Source organism: Aspergillus luchuensis, chromosome 6, assembly GCF_016861625.1.
Source record: "Aspergillus luchuensis IFO 4308 DNA, chromosome 6, nearly complete sequence".
NCBI lineage: Eukaryota > Fungi > Ascomycota > Eurotiomycetes > Eurotiales > Aspergillaceae > Aspergillus > Aspergillus luchuensis.
The window spans coordinates 1,454,717-1,480,241 of record NC_054854.1 but is presented as its reverse complement, the minus strand read 5'-3'; the positions used below and the strand labels follow the sequence as shown (position 1 = coordinate 1,480,241).

The window sequence follows — 25,525 nt, the reverse complement described above, 5'->3', positions numbered from 1 at the left end:
AGATACCCTTAGGTAGGCTTGGGTCTTTTGTTGTTGTTGTCGCTGTTGTTGGTGTCGCCTGTCCGTCCCTCTTGCTGGATGACTGGCTGACTGGCTGACTTGTTTGATTACTTACTTACTTAGTACATAGTGAGAGATTTATCGAAATCTGTTGATACTACTTCTATTCATGTTCCGGTCGATGTGAGACAGTACTCGTAAGGAAGTAGATAAGAGTCCAAGTAAATAGTGGTAGCAGTACGCGAAAAAAGAAAGGAAAGAGAATGAAAACGCCGCCATACCATACCAAATGAACCGAACCGAATCGAACGAACTTGGAACGAGAAAGCAATATCCAGATAGTGAGTAGGCATCCGTCAATCAATCATTTCATTACATGATACAAAATGAGGAATTATGATGATAAAAAGAAACGTAACAAGCGGGGCATAATTCGTGATTTGGACAATAGGCGTCCAAGCTAGTCCAGACTGGAGGGGCAGAATGAGAGCAGAGCACGGTAATATACTGACTCTACGACGACCCTCCCTTTGCAGGCTCTTCCTGCTGCTGCTGCTGTTTCGGAGGCGATTTACGTGCCCATGGGATGTCCTTGTGGAACAGTTCCCTCAGCTCCGGGGAGACGACTTTCGTTTCTCCGTCACTGTCGGGTGCTGAGCTGGGGCCGGCACTGACGCCGCTGCTGAAGGCGGTGCTTTGAGGTCGTTGAGGCGATTTGCCTTTGTTGTTTGTGCTGGTGGAGGAGTCTTGTGTGGGCTTGCGTTGGTGGGCGGCAGGTGCAGGGAAGTTGTTTTTCTTGTCGATGGCTTGGACGGCTCGTTCGAAGCGGTGGAATAGGGATTCGGCGCGTGTGAGGATGGGGATGAGTTCCATTGTGTTGGAGAGTTCGTTGACTGCGTGGTGTTCGTGTTAGAGACTTGTCTTATAAAGACTGTGGAAGTGGTTGGTTGGACTTACTGTACTTCAGGACTTCGTCGAACTGCTTTAGGTGGTCCATTATGACATCTCGGTGTTTTTCGAGGATTGCAAGTGCGATGAACAAGTGGAAGCTGCTGGACAGGTAATCGGTCCATAGTGTTTCCCACAGACGTAACACGTCTGGCCATTCGAATTCGCGCTTGTACCAGACCAGGAGCATCCGGAAGAAGAAGAAAAAGTTTGTGCTGTCGGCGGATTGGAGGTGGAGGTAGAGTTGAGGATCCATGAGTTGAACGAGGTGGTCTAGAGTGAGAAGTTGTACGCGCATGCCAGATTGGTCGCGGAGGAAGTTCCGCTCCTGTTTGTACGCATCAGCATGATAAAAAGTAGGATTGACTGCCATGGAGCTTACCATTCTGTCCATGAAACCAACGAATGCCCAGAATGCCACTGCATCATCCTGCATGACAGCATAGATCGGGGCGAGAAGATCACTCATGCCTTGCACGTAGCCCAGGTCCGGGTTGTATTCGTTGTATGTAAGCAACATATCCTTCATCTGCTCGAGATGCACATTTGTGCCAGTATCCGCAAAAGGCGAATCTGGGTCCGGGTGGGGAATGTCTTCTCCAGCAAACAGGGGTATCGTACGGTCTGTGCGATGAACATCCTTTTCTGCGCGCCTATGTAAGTAAATGCGCGTGATACTTGGGCTGCAGAAGAACTCACCTATTCTATTTCTCTGCTCTTTCCACCAATCGAACTCTTCCGCCGAAGAAGTGCCTTCAATCATCCGTTCCCACCAGGCGCCTTTAAGCCGGATGTACTCATCCCGCTTCGAGTTCATCAACGCTTGTCGCTCCTCGTGGCTGCTATCCCACGGATATACGCCTAGAAGGTAGAGCCATGCTTCTTTCCTAACACCATCATTCGGATCTAAGCCACCATGGAATATCCTTTCCTTAACTTCGTCAACGGTTACATGCAGTCTTCCAGTAGTCGGGTCAAAGAAGCCCTCCCATTCTTTCAGAGTGAGTGTCTTCCGACGGTCCTGGATAGACATGGTACCTGTCTCGAGGTCAAGGATCTCGAAATCTCCAACAGAACTGTTCTCCATGCTAAGGACATCTTGGGCAGTGTATATCCGTTGGTTTCTTTCGCGTTCACTTTGCTCTGATATGCTCATGGCCCACCGTGCTAAGTATAGCCTGGCGCTATCGAACTCGTCCTGTAAAGTCTGAATTTCAGGTGTCCTCATCAGACGGCGGACTTGTGGGGGTATCCGAGGGTTGTCCGCTAACTCGTTGGCGGTACGCCTTGTGAAGGTTGTGATCTTGCTCAGCTGCTCGAGGACCTTCCACCTCGTCTCCTTGAGTGCTTTCACAAAGGGGTCCATCCCCGCATCGCGTTGGCCGCTTCCGCTCGCCTGAGCAACGGCAGCCGGTTCCTCCTGAGCTTTGACAGTCGAGCCATCTGCAGTTAGAGGTCGTCCAAATGATATGCGGTCTTCATCCGATGGGTTAATCAGATATACACTATTGTCCACGGCCGAGCGCTGGACCTCCGCGTATTTCCGCAGCCATCGCAGAACCTCATCCCCGCCCCAGAAGACATTTCCGTCCTCACCAAAGGGATCAAAGCTCTCCCTGGTTCGCTTTTTCTTCTGCAGAATTGTGGACTCGCACTCTGTGTCATGGAAGAACAGCGCGGGGAAGCTGTCGCCTGCGCGGGTGTTGATCACAAGACTCCCAAACCACCAGCCTAGACTCGGAGGTCGCACAAGGAGGGAATATATTTCAGACAGAGGAACTGCGAATGCGTAGAGGCCGATCGGGTCCTTATAGGTCGTTGTCGTCGGAAGAGCGGGCACCAGGTATTTCTGTCGGGGAGGGGAAGAACCGTCGGATAGATCGACTTTGACATAGGTACTGTATGCATCACCCAAGGAAGATTCGGGCACCCATGCTAGCAGGTAGGAAGAGAGATCCGACGAGGAGTTTCCGGAGGTAGTACCTCTCAGAGGGGGGAGGGGCTTTTGTTGGACGAGGGCAATAAATCCGGGGATGTTATCTTTCGAGGAAGGAGTTGGATGGACGTAGACCTGCAATGCTCGGAATCGAATGGATCAGCGAGATATTCATTGTTGCAGCTTGCATATAAGCCCACCTTGCTCTTGGAAAATAAGAGCTTGACTCCTCTGCGTGATGTAGAGTGAGAAATGGTGTTGTATTCATCCTCCTCATCGTCACTGACGTCGTAGTACGAGGCCGTCGGGGAGGGCGGCGAAGGAGGAGGGGTGTATTGGATTCCGTTGCCTGCCATATCGAAGGGAGGAAGCGGAGGGGTGACTTTTTTTGCAAGGGACTAAAGTGATTAGGTCTTGCTCATAATGCGGACTGAAAGTTGAAACTGGATTTCCTTGAAGCTTGGTCTGGAATGTCCGGAAAGTCAGCGCCGGTCGGCAAAGTGATGATTGCGGAGAAGAAAGCAAGTCACGACCGCCGGTCACGACGTAATCGTGGGGTCCACCGCTTCCATGTGATCGCCTTCACAACTCAGAGTGATTAATTCAACTTACCTTGCAAATAAATTTTTTATATTGCACAGGATATCAAACCGTCTGCTTGGAATACAGTTGCTGGATTGAACTTGTAGCTCAACAGGACTTTACTACTAAGCACCTCCATTGTTGCCACCGATAAAAAACGATGACTGAATCGCCCAGGCAGCAGCGAAACTATCATATCTTTGATAATCCACTATCAAATCAATCAATAGCAAAAGAATTCTGTTGTCCACGCAGTATTCCTTCAGCTGGCCTTACTATTTTCACCGCAATAGGCACAATATACAGAGTTATGCACATTGTCAGGAGAATATAGCGCCGACATATGGAAAGCGATGTCTTCTGTTGAGCAACGGGCGTGGCAATAGAGGGTAGCATACCTGCCTTCAATTAGTAGCAATTCCAGAGAAAATAGAATTGCCGCCTATAAGTAACGAGTTGTCTGCTCGGAGAAATAATTTATAACGGAAAATCAGCACTCCATCCGGCAGGACTTCTAAAGAGTCCTAGCTTGAGTATTTATCAATACGTACTTCTGGTACCATTAAGTTGAGAGCCCTGATTAATCCTGAAACTTTGCACTCAAAAGTACCCTCTTAGCTTGATTATGCCAAACCCCCAGAACTGTTATCGGCTTCACTCCCTTACCCCCAGTCATCTCAAGCAGAGTATGACCGGACTAATGCGGACAATCCTACCTACGTGTCTGGCTGACAGGACTGCAATTTTTACGTCTGGACCGGTTTCATCTGACCTGTCGGCCTCTAGTCATTCGCCGGTTTACAAAGGACCACGCTTATACTATCATCGCTACTAATGCACGGGATTTTATACCCTCTTCAGGAAATAATTCGCTATCCAATAGATAATGGTTTCCAGGTACTTTAGATGACAGAGTTTCATTGCCTTTGGATACCGGCATCCATAAATACTAGACAGCTGCTTCATGCAGTCTGTATCCAAGTTGCGTCGACTGCAATTCCCAACCCGCAGCAATGTCCGAACTTATGCGCACGTTGCCGGCCTCCTGGTATTGCAGCCCGCCTCTCTATCAGCTTGAAAGAAGGGCTGTATTCTTAAAAGTATGATGAAAGCCTATCCTTGGGGAGAATCCGAGTTCTAATAAGCATCTCAGTCGTGGTATCTTGTTGGACCCGTCACTAGATTCTGTGATATCGGTGTCAAGATTGAATATGAGATAGCTCAGCAGCCTATATATGTTGTTCGGTGCTCGGGGGAGCGTCCGTTTCCCGGACAGGACGAGATCCAAGTAATCTGCGTGAAAACTGTAGGTCAGCTCAGCATCATCTCAGACATCAGATTGAGGATGCGTTCCATTCCATCCCCCGAGCAATATGTCTATCGAGCTTCTTGTTGCTAAAAAAGAATTTAGGAACGACCTCTAAAGCACCACGTCACGCCAACAGGCCTCGCTTTTGCAACTCTATCAGACGAGGCGCCCAGCTTTCATGAGTATTTCCCGGATTTGGAGCCACTACTCCAACGGGTGAACTTTTCCAAGCTCCCATATAGACACAGCATCAAATACGAAGGACGATTTAACTGGAAGACTATGTATTTGATACCTTTGCCTCGTATTCGGGAAGAGGTGCATGTCTCCCTAACCTGGCTTCCATGACAGGGTCGACGGCTACCAGGAATGCCTGCATTGCCAATATACGCACCCGTCATTCTCCGTATACTACCCGCCGACCTCGTACGCGGTGCACAACCATCAGAACTTTTCGCAGCATATCGCCGACCCGGAAAAGCCGGATGATGGTCTATTCCTTTATTTCTTCCCCAATTGCACTCTGAATGTCTATGGTGGAGGAATGTCCTCGTTCCGAGTATGCCCGACAGATGACCCGAATGTGACGAGGATGGAGTTTGACTACTACCATATGGAGTCGGGCGAGAAGTTCGACGAGTACTTCAAGTTTGTGCGGCAAGTGGCCATGGAGGACTATGAACTGTGTGAGAAAGCTCAAAGCAACCTCACTAAAGGTATTTACAGTGAAGGCATCCTCAACCCGGAGAAAGAGAGCGGAGTTTCATGTGAGTTACATGAAACCACTTGCATGCCCGGAATACAGTAAGCTAATCAGAGGGCAGATTATCAAGATCGGGTCTTCGAGCTCGTGTGTCAGCAGCACGCAGCAGAGAGACGAGAAAGGGAAATGGAAGGTGCGAAAGATGATACTCAGAAGAGGGGTCTGCAACGTATCACAACAGCTGCATAAGACAAAGCTGTGTAAGCCGTGGTTTCGGGACTCGGTAACATGATCAATCTTATCAGTGGCGTTGATTTCAGTGTTCTGCACGGGCTGGCTCCTGTAATAGTCCCTGTAAATGATTCCTATCAAGGTGTGGCATCAGATAAACCCTTGGCCAGGATCGGCCCAGCACATACTTTAAGCGTCATTCATGCGCAAGTTACTGGAAAAGAGCACCATATCTGGAAGGTCAATACTATCTTGGAGTAGATATAGTTACTTAAGTGCATGATCACCTGAAGACTTCCTCTTCTCTCAATGGACGGGGAAGCGGGAGTCATGCAGAACCTGTGGAGGTGACAGGGTCAGTGCTCTGTTCCTGATACTGCTTGATTAAATCCTCGGGATGTCTTTTCGTGCGATAGTAAGCGCATAAAACCAATGGATTCCCTGTAGAAAGGTATGGCGGACAGCACAGTTTCAACATGGCTATAGAAGAACCGTATCCGGCTCTGCCTCCCGCCTTATCGGCCCTGGTTTTGTTTTCATTGTTAGCGGGGCTAGCTTTTCTCTTTCGATCCTTATCAAAGCCGCTCTTCCGGGGTTATAAGTCCCTGCGTATAGCTAAGCCGACGGAAACCGAACTGGATCTTGTTCCCGGTGGTAACGAAAACATCGTCTGCAAGGAATCGGATTTTCCAGAAAACTGGTGGACTGGCTCAGAAGTCTTTGAACTCGAAAGACGGGCAATATTTAGTAAAGTACTATGCGCGATATTACTTTCACTTTCGAAAACAGGGAATCAAACATGATACTCACATAGAACCACATAGAGATGGCTCTACCTAGCCCACCGTAACCGGTTCACCAAACCCGGCGAGTACCATTCCTTCGAAGTGGCCGGTATCCCAATTTTCCTGGTACTGGGGAAAGATGGCGTCGTGCGAGCGTTCCATAACGTCTGCCGTCATAGAGCATACACAGTCACGCGGAAGGAGTGTGGCTCGTCTACGATCCTGGGTTGTCGATATCATGGCTGGAGCTATAACACCAAGGGACAGCTCATCAAGGCACCTCACTTTGACAATGTGCCCGGATTTGACAAGGCTCAGAATAGTTTATTTTCGATTCAGATTAAAACCACACCTGCGGGCTTTATATTCGTGAATTTGGATGCATCCCCGACGATGACGCCATTGCAGACAAGATCTCTTGATTCCTTTGCGGGCCGGCATGGCATCGGACGACAATCTACGTGGCTGGGAGGGCAGACAGTGGAAGGGCGGTTTAATTGGAAGATTGCTTGTAAGTTCTTTCCCGATTCCCTTCTAAGACATAAAATGTATCTAAACTTTTGGTACAAGTGAGATTACAGAGAATCATCGACCACACGGAACTGGAGACCGAGTTCTCACAGCCAAGGTATAAGGCACTGTTATTGAGCTTGTTCAATTCCTCACGAATGCGCTCGGAAGATGTTCAAGTCTTCCCTTTTACTACGATTCATACCCTCTGCGGAGGGGTACTGTGGTACTCCCTGAGCTTCATTCCTATATCTGAGAGTATCACTTCAGTTCGGATTGACTTATACACTCACAAAGACATGGGTAGTCCTGCGCCTGCACCACCAGCAGAAAAACTCTTCAGCGAATTGTCGAACAGTATCCGAGAATTAGAAACTCAATTCCAGTCACCTTCTGGAACACCAACGTACGTTCTACAAACACCAAAAATCAAGATGGAGAACTAAGCAATCATATCTCTCTAGTCTACCGACCTATATCACATCAGCACCAGACCCAGCTGGCACAGGTGAGAGTTCTTCCAACCCAACCCATTCCTTTCACTCAAAACATCAGTCTTACCAACACCCGTACCAGACACACAACGCGAAATCCTCGAGGCTATCAAATCCCACGCCAAATTAGAAAAACAACTAGGAACCGAGATCTTCCCGGCTACGAGGAGACCTAGAACCAACGCTCGATTCGAGCAGGCTGAACAAAGTAAGATGATGCTCTCCTCCTCCATGTCACATCTCTCTCTCTCTCTCTCTCTCTCTCTCTCTCTCTCTCTCTCTGCTGTACTAAAATTGTAAGTAATAGTCTGCAAAGACCTAGATTGCCAAGACACGTGGAACAGCAAGAGTCTTGCCTGGTGAGATATACATACATACATAGCACAGGTACTTATGAACGGGATGAGGGAATATTGTTGCTATTGTGGAGACCTGGTGGACACTGAACGACTCAGTCGAATCAAGTTAGTTATTTAGTTAGTCAGTTAACTATTGGTTTCAATAATATAAATTAATGCAAAACAATGTTATGGATTCTGATTCAAGGGATAACTTCTAATTAGTCTAACACAGCGGTTTCAGACTGGGCGGGGGACAGGGACAACTTCATTTCATCGTTACTGGTAGAACGGGCACACCAAATGGACACGATCTTACGAATGATGAACGCAAGGGAGAATTTGGACAGTAGTATGATAAGGCTGGATGGAACTGCTTACTATTAATGACAGAAGAGTAAGTAGTAGAGACAAGAAAGAGCTACGCATGTACATTCCTGGCTGGCTGGCTCGTACCAAAAGTCAATGTGGATCCCCACCTTCGTCTCAAGGGTCCAGTGGCAGCGGCAGCGTGTAAACCTTCCCTTTTCTCCCTTGAAACCCACCCCACACTTCTCTCATCTCTCACCGATACTCAGTAGTAGGTAGTGTTGATCAGGGCCGCCATCTACAATTTAACTCCACGGACCCTTATAAAAAATATTTAATTCCAGGGCAGAAACTAAGGACACAATTCCTTCTAGGAAATCATATCATCACCATTAACCTCAACTTCCAAACTCCCCTTAACGCAGGAACATACATTAAGCCCCCCAGCTCTCAATTAATTAAAACCACGCGGTTCTGGGCCGACCGATCGATCTAAGAATCCTGACACGATTTCGGGACGAGGTAAGTGCTGAAGATCGCCAACAATAGCATCTCCGATCAGACTTCCCATAATCCCTCTCGGGCCAGTACGGAGAAAGACTTTGTTATTTCCGGCCACGTGGTTGCGAGCTGACGCCGGAGCAGAGACCTATACGAACTTGTGTGGCACACGCGTCGGCTTATCTTACTAGTGTCTAGTATCTGACCATGGCTTTTCCTCCGATAGCGAGGGCGACCTTGCAAGCTGCGCTGATTAATGCGGGTTCCAATGTTCTCGCTCAGGCTATTGGGGCTTATAGGGATGAGGTATGTTGATTTGTTGTTTCCTCGGTAAACGTGAAATGGCTGGCGATGATGTCGGGCCGGAGATGAGTGATTCGTTCGCTCTTGTGTGGAGTATTAGCTACTATTAGTATTCGGTTACAGCTTCACTAACCATGGACGCGGTTTGTTGGTAATCCGTGAGGGTGATGGCCCTCACGATTGCCGATATTATGATGCCTATAGAGACCCTTTGAACTAGACACTCAAGTCTTGTTTCAGTTCACTACTTGCGCCTTTGTTATTTCACCCTTGACCTTCTTGTGGCTTGAAGGTCTCGAGGCGAAATTTCCAGGCTATGATGAGAGCTCTGCTCCCAAGCCGAAGACGGAGAAGAAGGAGGCACAGAAGCCCAAGCTGAATGTGACGAATACTGTGGCGAAGATTGTCATCGATCAGATTGTCGGCGGTGCCTGGAACACTGTAGCCTTTATCATGACGATGGGACTTTTGCGCGGTCAGAGCTGGGATGCCATCACGCTGCAGGTCCAAAAGGTTTGTTACTGGATTCATGTTGCTATGATCCGTTGGATGCTGACTATCATTGCCAGGATTTCTGGCCCATCCTAATCGCGGGATTCAAACTGTGGCCTATTGTCTCTATCTTGAACTTCACAGTGGTACCAACAGACAAACGGCTGCTTGTTGGCAGTCTGTTTGGTGTGATCTGGGCCATTTATTTGAGTCTGATGTCTGGTTGATGTTGTATTAGGTCATCTGAGGAGCTTTCCTGGATTGCCAGGCTAACGGGTCTATGTTGGAAGCTAGGATGGGCGCTGGGGTCCTGGGACTTGCGGGTGGTGTTCACGTTGGTTTAGCAATCAGTTTGAAACCGAATCTCAAGATTCGCAACTTGTGCTTCTTAGGGCACTAGTATATAAAAGTTGAGACATCCATTACTTGATCCTACCGCGTTGGGTAAGCTCGCCAGGGGGGCGACAGAGAACTGACAAGTGCATGCAAAGGGAAGGAGCCTGATCAAATCAGAGATAAAAAGGGGCCAGAGGTGAAATGGCGGCAATGCGCTAGATAAGTAATACTGGACCATGGTCCGCATGATCACCAGACAACGTTCAGATAAATGAATGGTTTTTTGAGCGACCCGTTTGTTCCATTTGGCCCCCATTTTCCGTCCCCCGAGCATCCGAGAGCTGCAATAGGGAAGCCTAGCTGAGCTGCAGGCCCACCTTGATTTAGGGGCTAGAACACATGGCACGACACGGTCTCTGTAGCCCGTCTCCCAAATTTTTGCTGTTGATTGGGCGACGGGCGTTATCTTTTGCAGGTAGTTAGTGGATGGCGAGAACTAGGAAAGTACGGTCCAGTGCGGGTGTACCTGAACCATAACCTGATATGGCATGGTAATGCAACTCGAACCCACCTTGAGAGTACTAGGATGATTAAGGCAATTATCGCGTAGGCAACTTTTCTTGTATTAATTTGGGAGGTGTCGAGAAATCACGCTGTTATGAAGCCTTTGACAGGAGTCAGTCAGATTATAGTCAGGTGACATGTCTGGGGCTCTCATCGATGGGCCATTATGTGCCTCGTGAGACACGCCGAAACGAAGATTCGATCCAGACGAGATTCAAATGCGTGCAAACTCCCATGAAACCAACGCCAATTTGAACCATGATGCTCTCCAGAACCAGGTGTTTATTCGTCGAGCAATTACGTAGTAATGAAAATAGTAATCCATGCGCGAAAGCAACTGAGGCGTTGGAAGTTCGTCTTAGCTAAGTGATCGGCTGTCTCATACACATTTGCATTGATCCCGGGACTCGAGGAACCGAATAACAAGCGACCGTTCGTATGAATGGATCGATCCCTCGAGTCTTACTAAGAAAACATGCTTCGTTTGAACTCAACGACTCCGTAGAGTTACGGAGTTTAAAGATGGATTTACGTACCCGCAGATCCGTTTCATTGCATGCAGGCATGAGTGTGCTCCGACGTCCGAAGGCCGGCGACATAATTGAATCCATGATGCTGGGCACCCACCTACCTGGGTTTGCATGAGGCAGACAGGGATGGAGAGAGACGGCGTACGCAATCTGCTGGGAATGGTCATCCCAGTCCGGGTTTAGTGTGCTCCCTAGTATCTCATTCGTGAGACACTGCCTGGTTCCCAAGCCACAGCGAATGGCGTTGCATTTTAGCGTCTGCACTGGATCAAAGTAGGTTAAGGTGGGTTGATAGGGAGAAATTAATAGATCAAGGCTGTGGCTGTAGCAGAATTCGGTAACGGTCATACGAGCTGAAGAGACAATGGGGACTGCGGGAGGATTGGCGATCAGAAGGCTGGTGGATGGCGCAGCCACGATCTGGGTCTTTTGCAGATTCCACAGCTTCAGGATAGAGTAGTCCCTCGAGTGTAAGGCATTCTGCTGGTAACCTATCTGCAATAGGAGTATCCTCGTAAGGCGAAACCAGAGGATGAGATTGTTGTCATCATGATGGAGAAAGAGAGTGACCGGGGGAGGATGTTTGGCCCCTCGGATCCGGAAAGACGGGCGGAGACTCTGACAAGAAACAACTCGCTTTCCTCCCCGGGAAAACATAGTGGCACGGACAACTACAGTAGTCTCCCTCACTAAACTGTGTATCTACTCCCTACTAGGAGTAGTTTTGGCCCCCGCGGTTTAGAGTCGATCCATTCTTCGTGCCACCGTCTCCCTAGCCTATCGCTGGGCCCATCCACCTCTGCTTACTCCATTAATTATTAGCTGGCGTCATGTCCCCAACTGCCCGGACGCGCATTCCCTCCGATTTAGGGATAAGAAAAGCACCTCCCCCCGGCACGTGGAGACTGCGACGACCAGGATTTCGAGTCAGATTTCATTCCAGTCTTACTTGGGTAGGACTTCAATGGCATTTCTATCTGCTACAACCTCTCATATACTCGTAGCTTAGCTGTGCATCTCAAGTCTCTTTGTCGGTCGCGCGTCATCTGCTCCATCGAAACTCTTTTTCTTTGTTCGCCCGCTCGGCCTTGACTGTCAGTATACTGAACCCAACACTGTGCTTTCCGTGATCCCTTTGAGCTGATCCGTCGCGAACAGTCGGGTGCCACCTTTCGCTATCCTTGTCACCCTTTCAGAAAGGGTTCACGCAAACCTGGGTTCAACCTTTTTTGAATTGTCCGGAACGGCTTGCTCGCTCGCATTCATCTCCGGCCCTCCACTTCGGACCCCGCTCGTTCGGATTTTGGGAGTCTCTACTTAGTTCGGCCAGTCGTACTTCTAAATATACGGAACAAACCCCGAAATAACATTGTCGGACCCACCAAAGGATAACAACAAGGGCGTCTTTAAGACCATGTTGTACATGTCCCTAAACGGACGGGTGCACTGTGCCATATGACAACGGACTTTGTGTATAGGTAGCAGCCAATTGTTACCATCGAACCATCCAGGTGCCCCAGGGGAAAGACTGTTGGCTCGGTGCGGAAACCTGTCCTACGTTAAACAGGCTTTGAAGAGTTGGTATAGGGCTAGTTAAAGGCCCCCTCAATCCCAAAGATGGAGGTGCTGGACTTGCCTAAGCGCAATTCACCCATTTCACAATCCACCGCTGTCGCAATGGGACCAACATCTCCCCATCCTGAAGAGAAGGCGTCGGATGCCCCATACATGGTGGACGATGACTTTGCTGGAGATGATGAAGATGGCGATGATGATTCTATTTCGCCTATTTCTGAGAGAGCACCTCCATGGTCTGGAACTCGCTGGGCTCGTTTTTTCCCCGAACTGTCATCTCACTTCTCCTTGGCGTCCCCGACTAACAGTACAAATCCGCCCTTTCCGCAATTTCACACGAAGGGCCCGCCCCATATTGACGGTCCCTCACAGCAACCGGAAAGAAGGAGTAAAGGGCCTTCTTCTCTGTCGTCTGAAGATGTGGCGGATAACAGGTCATCAAGTTACACTAGCAGGTCTTCCTTGACGAGTCAGGGATCCGAAGCTACATCGCCAGTTCATAAATTGGCGGATAGTCTTCACATAACGTCACCCACAAGGGCTGGCGTCTTTGACGAGTCAAAATATGCGCATCAAATTCCTCCTCCGTTCCCCAGCCGCTCCTCAATTGCTCAGTCCAAAGACAAGCCTCTGCCCCAGGAGCCTCCCATTGAGTTGACACCACTCTCAATCCGTCATAAAACCCCTCAAATGCACGATAGACGACCCGGATATGTTGGTCGCTTGGAACCTCCGCCACGTTCAAAGAAGCATGCAAGTCATCATCATCCGACGTTGTCGCAGGCGTGCAACGACCTGGAGAGGACTCTAGCCGGACTTGGTGAGCAGCCGCAGACACCCGGGCAACTCTCCCCTCGCAGTCCTCTCCAGATTCTAGACGGGCCTCTGCAGATTAGTAGAGGCAATATGGACATGGTTGCGACCCGACCAGCCCCTCGACCCCCTGCTAGCGTGCATAACAATCGTCAGATCCACAAAGTCAAATCCCGCGAAGATGTGAAACAAACAAAGAAATCACTGAAGAACAAACCGTCCTTTTCCTTCTCAGTACCAGCCTTCGGTCGGAAACTGAGTCGTGTCCATCAGCGATCCACCAGTAACACCAGCTCCAAGTCAGAACCTGAATCCTACCGGGCCAGCATCCTACATCAGCCAGCTGTCGCAGAACTTGGAGACGGCGAGATCGCTGAGCTACAGGGATCTTCAGTCATTGGTTTCCGTGAGAGACCTCTTTCCGCTGGCGGGGAGAAGGAACTTCGGATGAGGCTTCCCCGCCTTCAGACAAAGGAAATGGGGGAGTCCGGTCGGAAAAGAGACAACATCCACAGCACTCATGAAGACCCTGAACAGCTAAGAAGCCCGCATGAGAGAGCGAGGGGCGCTTCTGTCGGAGATAAGTACTTCGTATCGTACAGCAAGCTCGATGGTATACCAGCCACTCATCAACATCAACAAACTTCGCAAACTTCAGCGATGGTCTATGAGCTGGAAGGCGGGTCCCCACAACCGCCAGCCGAGCTGCAAGGCGATACCACCACTGCGATCGATGTACCTGTCAGTGTATCTGTCAGTGTATCTGTTGGAGCAATGCCTGGTACTCTGCCTGACCGCGTTATATTAACGGTCTTGGAGCATATCACCTCCCTCGATGACCTTTTCAATGTTGCGGTAGCCCGCAGAGACTTCTATCGAGTGTTTAAGAAGCACGAGTTGAAGCTTATGAGGATAGCTGTATTCGCCATGTCTGCGCCAGCGTGGGAGTTGCGCGAAATGAGCCCGCCATGGGATACCGAATGGCAATTTGTGCTGGATCCTGACGCCCCTGTGCCTGAATACACGCCCAGCCGCTATCTCAAGCGCTATGCTGAGGATATATACACCCTGGCTCATCTTAAATCGCTTATACTAGCTCGTTGTGGGACTTTTCTGCGCCCTGAAACGATCCGTGGGCTATCCGGCACTGACGATGTTCGTGCCGCCGAGGTTGATGATGCCTTTTGGCGGGTTTGGACTTTCTGTCGCCTTTTCGGTTCCGGGAAAGGTAGAGAGGGAGACATCTCGGGGCAGTTGGATTGGTTGAGAGGTGGCAAGGTAGCCAGGAACCGACGTGTCTCGGAATTCACGTCTATAGCCGATCCATATGACGCGAATAGCGTTTTGTTCGAACCTCCTGCGGGATTCGGGGACGGCAATACAGGAGGCTTATCAAAGGAGCAGCTTCTTGATATGACGGAGATATGGACCTGCTTGGGTGTGCTTCTTCAGCCAATGCACGGTAAGTGTATTGAAGCACGAGCAACTGGAGTATTCGATGGGCATAATGTAGAGGCAGGCGATTCTGCCAAGGAAGAAGCAGTTTTAGGTAAGCGCATCTCACCTTGATGAGGTTGTCGTTGGCCTCACTGTTACCAAATCGCTAACCTGTCTGAACAGAGGAGTGGACCTACTACATTCTCACACTTGGACTTTCAGCCGTCTTGGTGCTCGGCTCGATTCATCCCTATGACAACACTACTGCTGTTTTCCAGAGAGCCCATTCGATGGGCTTGACCAACTGGGAAGCATCTGACACTGGTGCGAGCCGTTCGTCATTCCTGAGAGAGGCTGTGTCGAAAGCTTGCCAGCCACGGGGAAGTAGTACTTCTCAGGTGTCAGTGCGCTCTCCTGGCTTTGGCTCTTCACCTTCGGGGTCGCATGATGTATCACAAACTTCTAACGTTCCCGGCGAGAGAGAGTCTTCGCCTGACTTTCATCGCCGACGGCAAGCTGCTTACTCTGCCCAGTTAAGAAATCAGAGGCAGCAGCAGCCCAGTCCACCCAATCCTATGCTTGCTGAAGAACGGCCCATATCGCATTATGCGACCATCATGAGCCGCTTAGAAGGCCTTCCGCCCGCGCCTCAGCCGCCAATGTCTGTGTCAAGGATAGAAATACCGCCTACTACCCACTCTTACGTGACAAACGTGTCCTATATGCAACCCCTCCAACCAGTCACACCAGTGTACTACCCACCACAGGTTCGCGACCCTGTTGACCACGCCATTGACATCATGGTTCGAGAACTTGGCTTTGCGGAAGAGGATGCCAAGTGGGCCCTCAAGATAACAGACAGTGGCGAAGGTATAAATATGAATGCGGCGATATCTTTACTCACCAGGGAACGCAGGACCCATGAGCAGAGTAGCAGGGGATTTTCCCTGAGGAAACGCAAAAGCTTTCTCTCCTCGGTCATCAACAGTCCGGAGTCGAGACATTCAGGCTGGAAATGGGCTTGAGCAGCAATACATCCTCAATTATTGTTGTCGCTTTATCTTCACATCCATGGCAGCTAGTCCTGCACTTGTTGTATGTTCTGATTCATAATTGCATTGCATTACGGCCTGCCTTCTTCCAAGGGTTTCCTTTGACTCTGAGGCGTTGTTGTTCGGGTTGATACCACTGTGTACCACAAGTTTCTGTTGCTTTTATCTCTATTACAAGCGTGTATAGCCATATTTTACCATCATTGATTGTCCATCCAGGTTTCTGAAAAACCTTGAGAAGATATCATTCTAGACTTCTCTTTTAGCGGAACTGGCGCTTACAAGGACGCCCGTTGATCTACTGGATAACCCCCTCCCCTTCTTAGGGATGTACTTTATGAATTCCAGCATCATTTTGTAGCAATTCCGGAGCCCCTTCATGAGGCTGTTCACCCGGGCTTATAGTGCTGAAATGGCGCAGCTTTAGAAATCAAGGCGGCCTTCGTCAGCCGATTTGCAAGGAGCTCAGCGATGGACGGAAAGCTAGCAGGAGCCCTGGATGATGGCAAAATAATCATCTATTCTGTGTCGAGAGCATTTGAGATTGTTTATCAGCCGGTACGTCACGCCAGTCCACGTACTGTAAGAGGGCCGACGGACCGTGTTGAGGGTAAGGCTATCCTTACAGGCCAGCGGAAATCCCGAACCTTCCCGTCTCAACCCACTGCAAGCCAAATACTAGCCAGCTCAACTTTCGAAAGCCATCTGCTTCGGCGGGAGTTCTTTCCCTGGCGCCCTGGAGAGAGTGGCCAGAGCATCGAACAAAAGGGTGAAAGTTTAATGGTTAATTATAACTATGTCCGATGTGACAAATCGGGCCTGAAACAAACTTCCAGACTATTGTCTCGGGAAACTGCTTCGACGCTCATCCCACCCGGTTCCTTGGTGCTTCTTCGGGTGTTCCATTCTAGTTTCCTAGCTTGCAGGAAGCTTCATTACTTTATGCAAGCTGTCATGGACACGGTGAGGTCGAATGGATCCCGCTTGCACGCACGTCCGGACGTGCTTCAGCTGACAGCCAAAGACCCAGCATGTTCTTTCATTCATTGGGGCCCCCAACCTTGACATGTCCTTCGAAGCAGTTCGACTGGCATGGACATTGCTGGAACTATCTCGTGGTCTAGCCAATTATTGGAAACGTCCCTGACGCGGTTGTGATGTATCAACTCGGGAGGAGAGGAGGGCCCCCGACGATCGCAAACGAGGCTTCCCTTTGCTTTTTGCGAGTCTTCGCCGAGAAGCACGACTCAGCCCGGGAAATCTGACAAATGATGTGCCAATGGCATTGCTTAGAAGGTGCAAAATTATGAACAAGGCAAATAAGAGGGAAAAAAAGGACGATATGATATGATATATCTATGGCTCGACTTTGGGACAGAGATAATGCGGTGAGAGCGGAGAGGCCCGGACAGGTTTGACCCTCGAACTTGTTCGACGCAAGGGGGGTCGGTTTGTTTATTGCAGGGAGGAAAACGAGGGGAACACAGGCATTGCACTCGCTGGCTGCATCAAGGCGGTCCATCAGTTTGTGGAATCAAGATAATGTTATCGATGCTGGTGATGCAAGAAAATGGGCGGCAAAGCCTACCAACCAACCCTGTCGTCCATCCCTCCCTCGGCATTCCAATCGATCAATCGTCCAATATATCACTTTTCACTGAACTCAAGCGCCTCTCCTTCGCAAGCTTTGTTCCAGACTAACATGCGAGGGATGACAAGCGTTAGCGCTAGAGGAGAAACTTCCCCAGTCCCTCCTAGAAACCATCAAGAATGGGGCACCGCCGTTTACTTCTAGACAAGACCACCGGCTGACCTGCATATGTATGTATCTGCGCCAGCATGTCCAACAGCTCATTAAAAGTGACGCCTCATCCTGACTTTTGAGGGTCTGATCTCTTCCCGACATTTCGTTTCAAACGGACAGCCGCACATTCTCAACGTCGTTTTTTCTTCTCATTCTCCTGTCCTTGTGCATCTTCTTCACCTCCCCCCAACATGGCTACGGAAGCCGTTCCCGACGCTAACCTGTCGGTTCAGAGGTAAGTTCACGCATTCCTGTGCTGTCATGGCTGCAGCCTGTATGAGTGATCAATGAACAACTAACCCACGATATCAATTGGTCAGAGATTTCGGCAACATTCGAGGGCTGCAGACGGAGGCAAAGCGACAATTCGATACAGATATCATCCTGAGGAATTCGTTACAGGGTGCTCCAAATAGGTTCGAGGCCAAGGGCCGTGTTCTAAGAGCCTCAGACGTGCTGCTGTCTTTAGTTGGCAGATCTACAAGCGGTATGCTGCCTCCCGGCTACCTACATATGGGTGCAGCCTGTGGTTGTATTTGCATCGGCTAAAATTGGGATTAACCTGGTTGGCAGAGACGGACGATGCTTATCCCGGTGTTGCAAGTACGCAGGAGGCTTTGCGTTGTTTTCCTCCGTTTCGAGACGATGACGGGACTATATTCGGTGCAGTGGATATCAATTGTCCCGACTGCAATGCAGTTTTTTCTTCGCTGTACGGCCGAACTTGATATTCCCCTTGATGGGTACAGACTTTGACATGTCATGCAGAAGCGAGTTGAAACATCACTATCTAACGAAATACTGTCCTGGCACTGCAATTGCCGTATATGTGATGACGCGGGACCGGTATCTGACCCTTGTTCAGTTTATTTTGGACAAAATTGCTGACTGGAGCTACCACTATAGTCTGATCACGAAAGGTTACCGTGTTGAGAAACGTTTCATCCCGCTCAACTCCCGGCCGATTTGCTTCTTCTGTGGCAACTGTGAAAGGCCATTTACATTTGGCGATGGTGAGGAGGAAGGGCTTGATCGGCAACGAAGTATGATCCGCCATTTTCTGTATCACTAGCGGGGCCTAACCGAGTCTCAGATACGCCGTTCTTTGTTGACTGCAAGCATTGTGGTGAACCATGCAATGTCTCGTCAGTATTTCCTCGTGCTTGAGCTTCTATGTGTGCAGTGGAAATCTTTTCTGACATGAGGACTGCAGATACCAGCCGATCTTGAACGATCCGCGGGACGACATCGTTGTTAGGGGCACAGCGAGAGACATGGCCAGTGCTAATCACAGTCGAAGTTCTAGCTTTACGCAGAAAGGCTCCATGGGTTCCAAAGTCCCATCAACGAACGGCGCTGGGGATCAGTCCTTTTCCAAAAAAGCCCGAAAGATACGTGATTCCTGGTCGCTCAGAAGTACGTTATCTCCCAATCAGTCATTGAATGCTTTCCGTACTAATACAGCTAAGAGTTCTCACAAGGCGAGGAGGATGAGCTGGTCGCTATCGGATTTTCGGGGCTATATGACCTGGAACGAGGTATGCCACCGGGCTCTCTGATAATCTCTAGATGCTAATTGGATTGGTAGTACATGCCCCCCACGGCATCTATCAACAAATTGAAAGCAACAATGAGCCGGGAACAGCTCTGTCAACAATGAGCTACGCTACGAATGGTATATATGAAGCCTACTAGACAGCCAGAAGCTCAGCTAACATTCTGCCTATAGGAGTAAATAATGGATCCATAGTGGAGTCTAAACGGACGCTCTGTGAGGAGGAAAGCGGTCGTCCGGGCCCTAAGAACGAGCTCCGGAGTGGTCACGCTGAGAAAGAACGCCCGCAAGCGCAACAAAGAGCCTCATGGAGACAATCCTTCTTGCAGAGACTCTTCGGTCGCAAGGTCCCCAAAGGTCAGTATGCTGAAGCCAGTCTACCGAATTAGCACTCACTCCTGTAGGTGTCTCGCGTGCACGATCTACCTCAGATCGTGGTAAGAAGTTGATTAAAAGAGCGAACACCATACGGTTCTCGTTCGTCACCAAGTACACGCGAAGCGAAAGGAGAGCAGCAACGACCCGAAAGAGTGACGTGGTTTCGACGGATGGCCGGACGCAGGTCACTGAGCCTACGCAGGAATCTGTCGCGGAAACCGAATACATGGCCTTGCTACGGGAAACGCAGAATATCTTCATCCACACCCAGCATATCTCGGGCGGTGCTATTGTTCACGATGCATCTGGGCGTCAAAGGATTTTGAAGATTGATGAGATTGCCCAGCTTTTCCTACAGATTAAAGACGAGCTCTCGGCTGCAAGCATTTGGTCTCGTATCCTCCACGAACAGATGCGAGCCCAGAATGCTCTGAATCAGGGGAATCTGGAATCTGCAATGAGCAAATTTCACAATGCGCTGAGATTGCTCGATGAGTGTCCAGCATTAGATATTGACAAGCATTGCCGAGCGGTACTTCTCCATTCCTTGGGACGGGTATATCGCCATTTGGAAAGGACACAAGAGGCGACTGTCTGTTATTTGACGGCTCTTGGATTATTCAAGCGGACGTTTGGGCGCGACCATCCCGATAACTTCGCCATTCTGCATGACCTAGGAGCGCTCGATTCGAAGGATGGATATGCTACACAAGCATCAGCTTTATACGAGCGCTCGTTTGCAGGTCGCTTGAAGACACTGGGGCACAACGACCCAGAGACTCTGAAGAGCATGCAGGACCTTGCCACGCTGAAGGTCGCTTTGGGTGATTTGGAATCGGCACTCCTCCTTCTGGAGAAAGCAGCCCCGGCACTAGATACGGTTTTTGGGCTGCATAACGAAAGAACATTGATTGCAAAAAACCAACTATCTCTCCTGTACCACAAACTTGACCTGAATAAGGAGGCCCAAATGATCTGCGGCCGAACCATCCCGCATTACAAGGCAGTCTTCGGTATTACCAGTCCTATCACACGAGAAGCGGTCGTTCGGTATCTTGAATGCTCTGAGAATTTCGACTTTCCAAGTGAAATAAATGACATTCTTGATCAATATCAACATTCTCGGGAACCAGACGCCCTGCGGGTCATCCAACATCTAGGACGATCGTATATCAACGCTGGCCTCTATCGGGATGCCGCGAATGTTTTCGAATCTTTGGTCGAAGACTTCTTGGCAATCAAGGGACCAGAAGCAATCGAAACGTATGATGCTCTCAGCGCCCTCTGTGTCTCCCACGAACAACTCGACTCTATCGACAAGGCCATACTTGCCTACAAACAGCTAGTCCATATGGCGCGACGAACCCCGGAAGACCGCTACCTGCAGACGAGGATAGGGTTCGCCGAGGAGAGGATATTGGCTCTCAACGGACGAAGAAATATGCTCGCAGCTGAGAAGCAAGATTGGGCATGCATGGAGCCCGGGCCGTGTGAGAAGTGCGGCACCCCTACCACCACCTTGTGCAACAGTAAGTTTTCCTTCCCTTTCTTTTCCCACGCGCAGTTCTAACCTAATATGCAACGACCAGCCTGCAATATCTTCCGTTTCTGCAATGATACATGTCACAAGGCTGCCTCAGCCTCCCATGCTTCCCAATGCATCCCATCCGTCACCCGTCTCGAATCCAAGTCCATCCGAATGAAGCACAAATGCCCCGTCCCAGCACGCGACCTTGCGATCACCAGAATCCGCCAACTCGACACCACCCGACCTGTCAATATAACAGCCAGTACCGCTTACCATCTCGACCATCGAAAATTCACTACCTTCCGGATGAAACTCAATCCAGACGTTAACACAGTCATCGTCTTCGCCCGCGAATCCGACATCCGCTACACCATGATCAACAACCCTCCACATCTCTTCCCGCCCAGCAAAGTCCAATGGACCACCCCAGAGCGTCAAGAATCTATCTTCTACGCCCCCGCATCCCCCGGCTCTGACCCAACAGAAGAAGCAAGATACCTTCTCGTCGCCCCGGGGAAGAAAATGCTCCGCGCCTTGGTCGATAAGCGCGTACGAGTCCGTGGCGGCGGCGGCGAAAAGGAACGCTTCCGAGCCCTTGATATCCCCAACAAAGACCTGGTCGAATACGCCCAGGGACTCGTCCTAAATGATTATCCGTATGAACCGTTCATGTACGTTTTTGAATGGGTGTGGAAAGACTAAGTCGAAACGCCATCGCATTGAGATATATGATATCGGTAATTGAACTAACCTCTCGGGATTCCCTTCGTTCTGTTTCTTGTGTGTGTGTTTCATTTCCGTGTTTGCTACTGCTACTACATATGAAGTTTCTTACTGTGTTTTTCATGTGTTGTTAGTTTACTACTATGTGTGTGATTCTCCATGAGTGCAGTGTCTGTGATTTATCATGCTCCGAGATTTTATATATAATGCTGAGATCATATTGCGTTGAATTGTTTCATTTCTTTTGCTATTACTTTTCTTCTCCTATAAGTCGATACCACCACTTCTCTCGGCTCTTTGGATCGTCCTCGTTCGGCTTCAGTCGAAGCTTCATTTGGAAATCTGTCAATTTCCCCTGATATCAGAGATCTGTACACTCTGTACGTGTATCTCTTATGTGGTTTTTCGCTTTCAATGTTGTTTGTTGTATGTTATGTACATTGAGCAATTTGGAAAAAGTGTGAGCACTGAGTATGTTCAAATGGGTAAATTGCAATGCAAGATTAAGCAGTGATCGAGTTTTCAAATTCTAACAAGGGGTACATCATAAGCTAAACCGCAAAATCAAAATCCTATTGATACAGTTGCCAATCAGAGGCGAAAGAAAGAAAAGAAGAAAGCGTGACTGGAACACGACACGACCGGTCTATCTACTACTAGTAGTAGTAGTAGTAGTAGTAGTAGTAGAGGTCAACGAGAAAGAAACATCCAAGGCTATCAATATCTATCCGTAGTCCAAATCAAAAGAAGTCTCATCTTCCAGACCAGCATATACAATGCGCGCATATAACGACGCCAAACACCATGCATGTCTGTATGCATTGGGGAAAGAAAGAATGGATGAATAAAAATGCACCATAAAAGACGTGCTCAAATAGTAAGGTCCTCGAGGCCAGGAAGGTAATCAGCGAAAGGCGTGCTCTTGTCTATGGAACGGAAATGTAAGTGATAAATCGTGAGGTCGTAAAGATTATTCTTGTTTTAGCTCGGTTGTAAGGATCAGTGATTGATTGATTGGTAGGAGTAATAAGGGTGCACACTGTGCCCCTCTCACGCATCGGCTTCGTCATCGTCTGACTTGTACGTGTCGTCGCTGTCGCTTTCCCAGTCCTCGGCTTCGAGGGAACGGCCTCGGATGCCGAAACTCAGGATAAACCCGACAAAGGAGACGGCGGCGAAAACGCCGAATGGCATGGCTTCTCCTTTGTGCTTGAGTCTGGATGCAAGAGAGAATAGGCTGCCGGATAGGAATGGGCCGACCGCACGGCCTGCGGCGGAAAGGGTTTGAGCAAGTCCGTTGAGGGATCCTAAGACGGCATGATCCGGGGCGGAGTTGGTAATCTAGGTTAGCCAGAGTTAGCCTGATTTTCTTCTTCTCGTATCATGACAGAGATAGCCATCTACTTACCAGTAGAAGTGCACTTGTCAGTCCGCCAACTGAGGCCACTGTTTTGACGAGCAACGCAAAGCACAACTCGATTGCCAAAAGCGCGGTCTTCCCGCTTATTCCATTACCCCCATTGCTCTTGTATCCGACGAAAGGCATGAGCAGGAACGAAATGACGAAGCCAAACAAGCCCGCTCGGTAAGACCAGCGATTTCCCATCTTATCTCTCAATTTGCCGAAAATGCAAATTTGAAAAATGATCGTAACAAAGCCAGAGAACCCTTGAGCAAGACCGATCTCCGAAGGGGTCAAGCCACGCCCAAGTGGGGGACGGGCTTGCGAGAAGATAGGAAACAACGAGTTGAAAGCAACGTTGCAGAGAGCGAAAATGAGATAGGTCAAAAGGAGCAGCACAGTATCCCGGTTGAAAATCTCACTTCGTGTCAACGACTCATGGTGGGTCTGGTGAGTTTCCGATACCTCAGACGCCGAGTCTAGCTCGCTATCATGATCCTGACTTTCGTACGAGCTCGTACGAAGGTGGCGATAATTGCCAGCATGTGGTGGTTTTACCCGACTCGCGCTCTTTGCAGAGCTAGTCCACTCCCACAACCACGCGAATAGAGCACGGACTCTCTGCTTGAAATCGGGTAAGGTCTCTGCGTCCTCCAAGCTCTCTTCGAGGAAGAATATCGACAGGACGAAGTCCACAACTAAGACTCCACCGGCGAGCAAATTCGGCATGAGGTACGGGAAGGGGTTGGGTTGGCTTTTGTCAAAGGGATTCCGCTCGAAGACCAATAGGCCTCCTAACAGAGGTCCAGTTATGCCACCGATACCATAAAGAACAGGCAGATAGGTGAAGGCCTTCGACTGATTGCTCCGATCAGTGATCTCACCCAGGCAAGTGGACACCAGACCTTGGTTGCCATTGACGGCGCCCATCATCGCCTGAACAACGATTGCCTGGTAAAGCGTCCTGCAAAATCCAAAAGCGCAAAAGCAAGCCGCCGTGAGGATTGTGCCCAGCAGGATAACCGGTTTCCTTCCTATCCGATCAGATAGCCAGCCCCAGAAGTAATTTGTGATCAGCTGTGCTACTGCGAACGCAGTAGCAATCGCTCCGACGTATACACCGACCATATCCGGTTCGACTTCGGGGAAGGAGGACGCCATATCGGGCAGATAAGGACTGACGGAGTTGAAGGCAGTCTGTTCGCAGAGGGATATCATCGCCAAAACCGCCATTTGTTTCTTGGGCAGGGGAGATCCGTGTCCCGATCCATTTTGAGAATCGCTTGGTTGGTGATGCGAGTCGTCGCCTGATGATCCAGATTGGCCGGAGTTCGGTCTTCCGCGAGATTTCGGCGGCGGGGTGTCGAAGGTCTGATAGTGCAGCGTAGAGGAATGTCGCCGATTCAGCGGGTTGTGCTCTTCTGTCCTCATCTCGGCAGAACAGTGGTAGTATGCGAGTTCGTATAGCGACTTTCAGGTATTCCCCAGAGAACAGCGCGATAGAGGCGGTGGCTGAGCCTCACCAACAATCGGAGCAATGACGAATGGCTTCAATTGCCACTACCTCGTTCGCGATGCGGGGGGCGTTGGAGCCCCCAGAAAAGAAGACTCGGGGGCGGATCCGGGGCAACAGGAGCGAACTATAGTCGCAAGTGATGTCAATGACGCGCGCGTACTGTTCAAGACTGGAGATGAAGATCCAAAGCAAAGCAGAAGCTGTCTAAAATCGAGAGAATGTCAAAACAAGGAAGAGGTGCCTGGATAGTCAAGTGCGGAGGAGCCCCGGCAAACCCATGCAGATGATGTAAGCGTTCTGGCTGGACTGGAAGAACCACGGCTGAGTCATCCGGTGGCTGTCGACTGGGTTGATATGACAGGTCTGATAGTGAACTGTTCTCAACAACAGTTGTATGATGTATATGACAATTATAACACGGGATATTTACTCCCAATGTCACAGGGCTTTACGTGTCCTCGGTATGGACTGACTCATTTGCAAGCGGCGAAGTGCTGCGCCCTCTGTGCCCGTGGCATTCCCCGGTAGGTAACCAGCTACGGATTGCAACATCCGCCTGTCTTAAGGTCGTTCTAGGAAAATTACCAAGAGGTGCTGCGGTCAGTGTCTCTACAGAACTAAGGGTTTCTCTGCGATTGCTTCAGGGAACTGGAATATACAAGATTGAAGCTGTTAAATTGCAAACCTCTCACTTATAGCATTTTATATACCTCTGAATATATCAGTAGGCCTGCTGGCCCAATGGTAAGGCGCTTGACTACGGATCAAGAGATTGCAGGTTCGAATCCTGCGTAGGTCATTCTTTTTGGGAATTTTTTCGGTTTTTGTCATCCTTGTCTGAATTTCTCTGTTTATTTTCTTCTTTAGATTT

The 25,525-nt window shown here is 49.5% G+C and overlaps 8 protein-coding genes and 1 non-coding gene across 9 annotated transcripts; 7 read left to right on the top strand and 2 right to left on the bottom strand.

Annotated features, from left to right (window-relative positions):
* Positions 1–513: 513 nt before the first annotated feature.
* GYP7 (GTPase-activating protein GYP7) lies at positions 514–3,240 on the bottom strand (the record flags this gene model as incomplete). Its single annotated transcript, XM_041692676.1, has 4 exons — positions 514–893; positions 958–1,593; positions 1,648–3,019; positions 3,085–3,240. The coding sequence occupies 4 exons, from the start codon at positions 3,238–3,240 to the stop codon at positions 514–516; spliced, it is 2,544 nt and encodes an 847-aa protein (XP_041546037.1).
* Positions 3,241–4,479: 1,239 nt separating this feature from the next.
* Positions 4,480–5,727, top strand: AKAW2_60538A (aromatic ring-hydroxylating oxygenase subunit alpha; the record flags this gene model as incomplete). Its single annotated transcript, XM_041692675.1, has 5 exons — positions 4,480–4,566; positions 4,620–4,772; positions 4,878–5,059; positions 5,127–5,542; positions 5,600–5,727. 5 exons carry the CDS (start codon positions 4,480–4,482, stop codon positions 5,725–5,727), a joined length of 966 nt encoding a protein of 321 aa, XP_041546036.1.
* Positions 5,728–6,185: 458 nt separating this feature from the next.
* Positions 6,186–7,861, top strand: AKAW2_60537A (putative iron-sulfur cluster-binding protein; the record flags this gene model as incomplete). Its single annotated transcript, XM_041692674.1, has 6 exons — positions 6,186–6,461; positions 6,534–7,005; positions 7,065–7,410; positions 7,469–7,512; positions 7,581–7,706; positions 7,806–7,861. 6 exons carry the CDS (start codon positions 6,186–6,188, stop codon positions 7,859–7,861), a joined length of 1,320 nt encoding a protein of 439 aa, XP_041546035.1.
* A 992-nt stretch (positions 7,862–8,853) lies between these two features.
* On the top strand, positions 8,854–9,668 carry AKAW2_60536A (Mpv17/PMP22 family protein; the record flags this gene model as incomplete). The annotated part of the gene is made up of 3 exons (XM_041692673.1): positions 8,854–8,952; positions 9,154–9,462; positions 9,519–9,668. 3 exons carry the CDS (start codon positions 8,854–8,856, stop codon positions 9,666–9,668), a joined length of 558 nt encoding a protein of 185 aa, XP_041546034.1.
* Positions 9,669–12,488: 2,820 nt separating this feature from the next.
* On the top strand, positions 12,489–15,721 carry AKAW2_60535A (uncharacterized protein; the record flags this gene model as incomplete). The annotated part of the gene is made up of 2 exons (XM_041692672.1): positions 12,489–14,808; positions 14,880–15,721. The coding sequence occupies 2 exons, from the start codon at positions 12,489–12,491 to the stop codon at positions 15,719–15,721; spliced, it is 3,162 nt and encodes a 1,053-aa protein (XP_041546033.1).
* Positions 15,722–16,219: 498 nt separating this feature from the next.
* On the top strand, positions 16,220–16,895 carry AKAW2_60534A (uncharacterized protein; the record flags this gene model as incomplete). The annotated part of the gene is made up of 2 exons (XM_041692671.1): positions 16,220–16,711; positions 16,773–16,895. The coding sequence occupies 2 exons, from the start codon at positions 16,220–16,222 to the stop codon at positions 16,893–16,895; spliced, it is 615 nt and encodes a 204-aa protein (XP_041546032.1).
* An 848-nt stretch (positions 16,896–17,743) lies between these two features.
* AKAW2_60533A (tetratricopeptide repeat protein) lies at positions 17,744–21,715 on the top strand (the record flags this gene model as incomplete). Its single annotated transcript, XM_041692670.1, has 12 exons — positions 17,744–17,787; positions 17,873–18,039; positions 18,126–18,264; positions 18,321–18,398; positions 18,459–18,595; positions 18,646–18,697; positions 18,766–18,968; positions 19,022–19,090; positions 19,141–19,227; positions 19,282–19,464; positions 19,512–21,014; positions 21,075–21,715. 12 exons carry the CDS (start codon positions 17,744–17,746, stop codon positions 21,713–21,715), a joined length of 3,303 nt encoding a protein of 1,100 aa, XP_041546031.1.
* Positions 21,716–22,786: 1,071 nt separating this feature from the next.
* On the bottom strand, positions 22,787–24,569 carry AKAW2_60532S (MFS transporter; the record flags this gene model as incomplete). Its single annotated transcript, XM_041692669.1, has 2 exons — positions 22,787–23,077; positions 23,145–24,569. The coding sequence occupies 2 exons, from the start codon at positions 24,567–24,569 to the stop codon at positions 22,787–22,789; spliced, it is 1,716 nt and encodes a 571-aa protein (XP_041546030.1).
* An 812-nt stretch (positions 24,570–25,381) lies between these two features.
* AKAW2_t60017A lies at positions 25,382–25,453 on the top strand. Its single transcript has one exon. It is a non-coding gene; the product is annotated as a tRNA-Arg (tRNA).
* Positions 25,454–25,525: the final 72 nt, after the last annotated feature.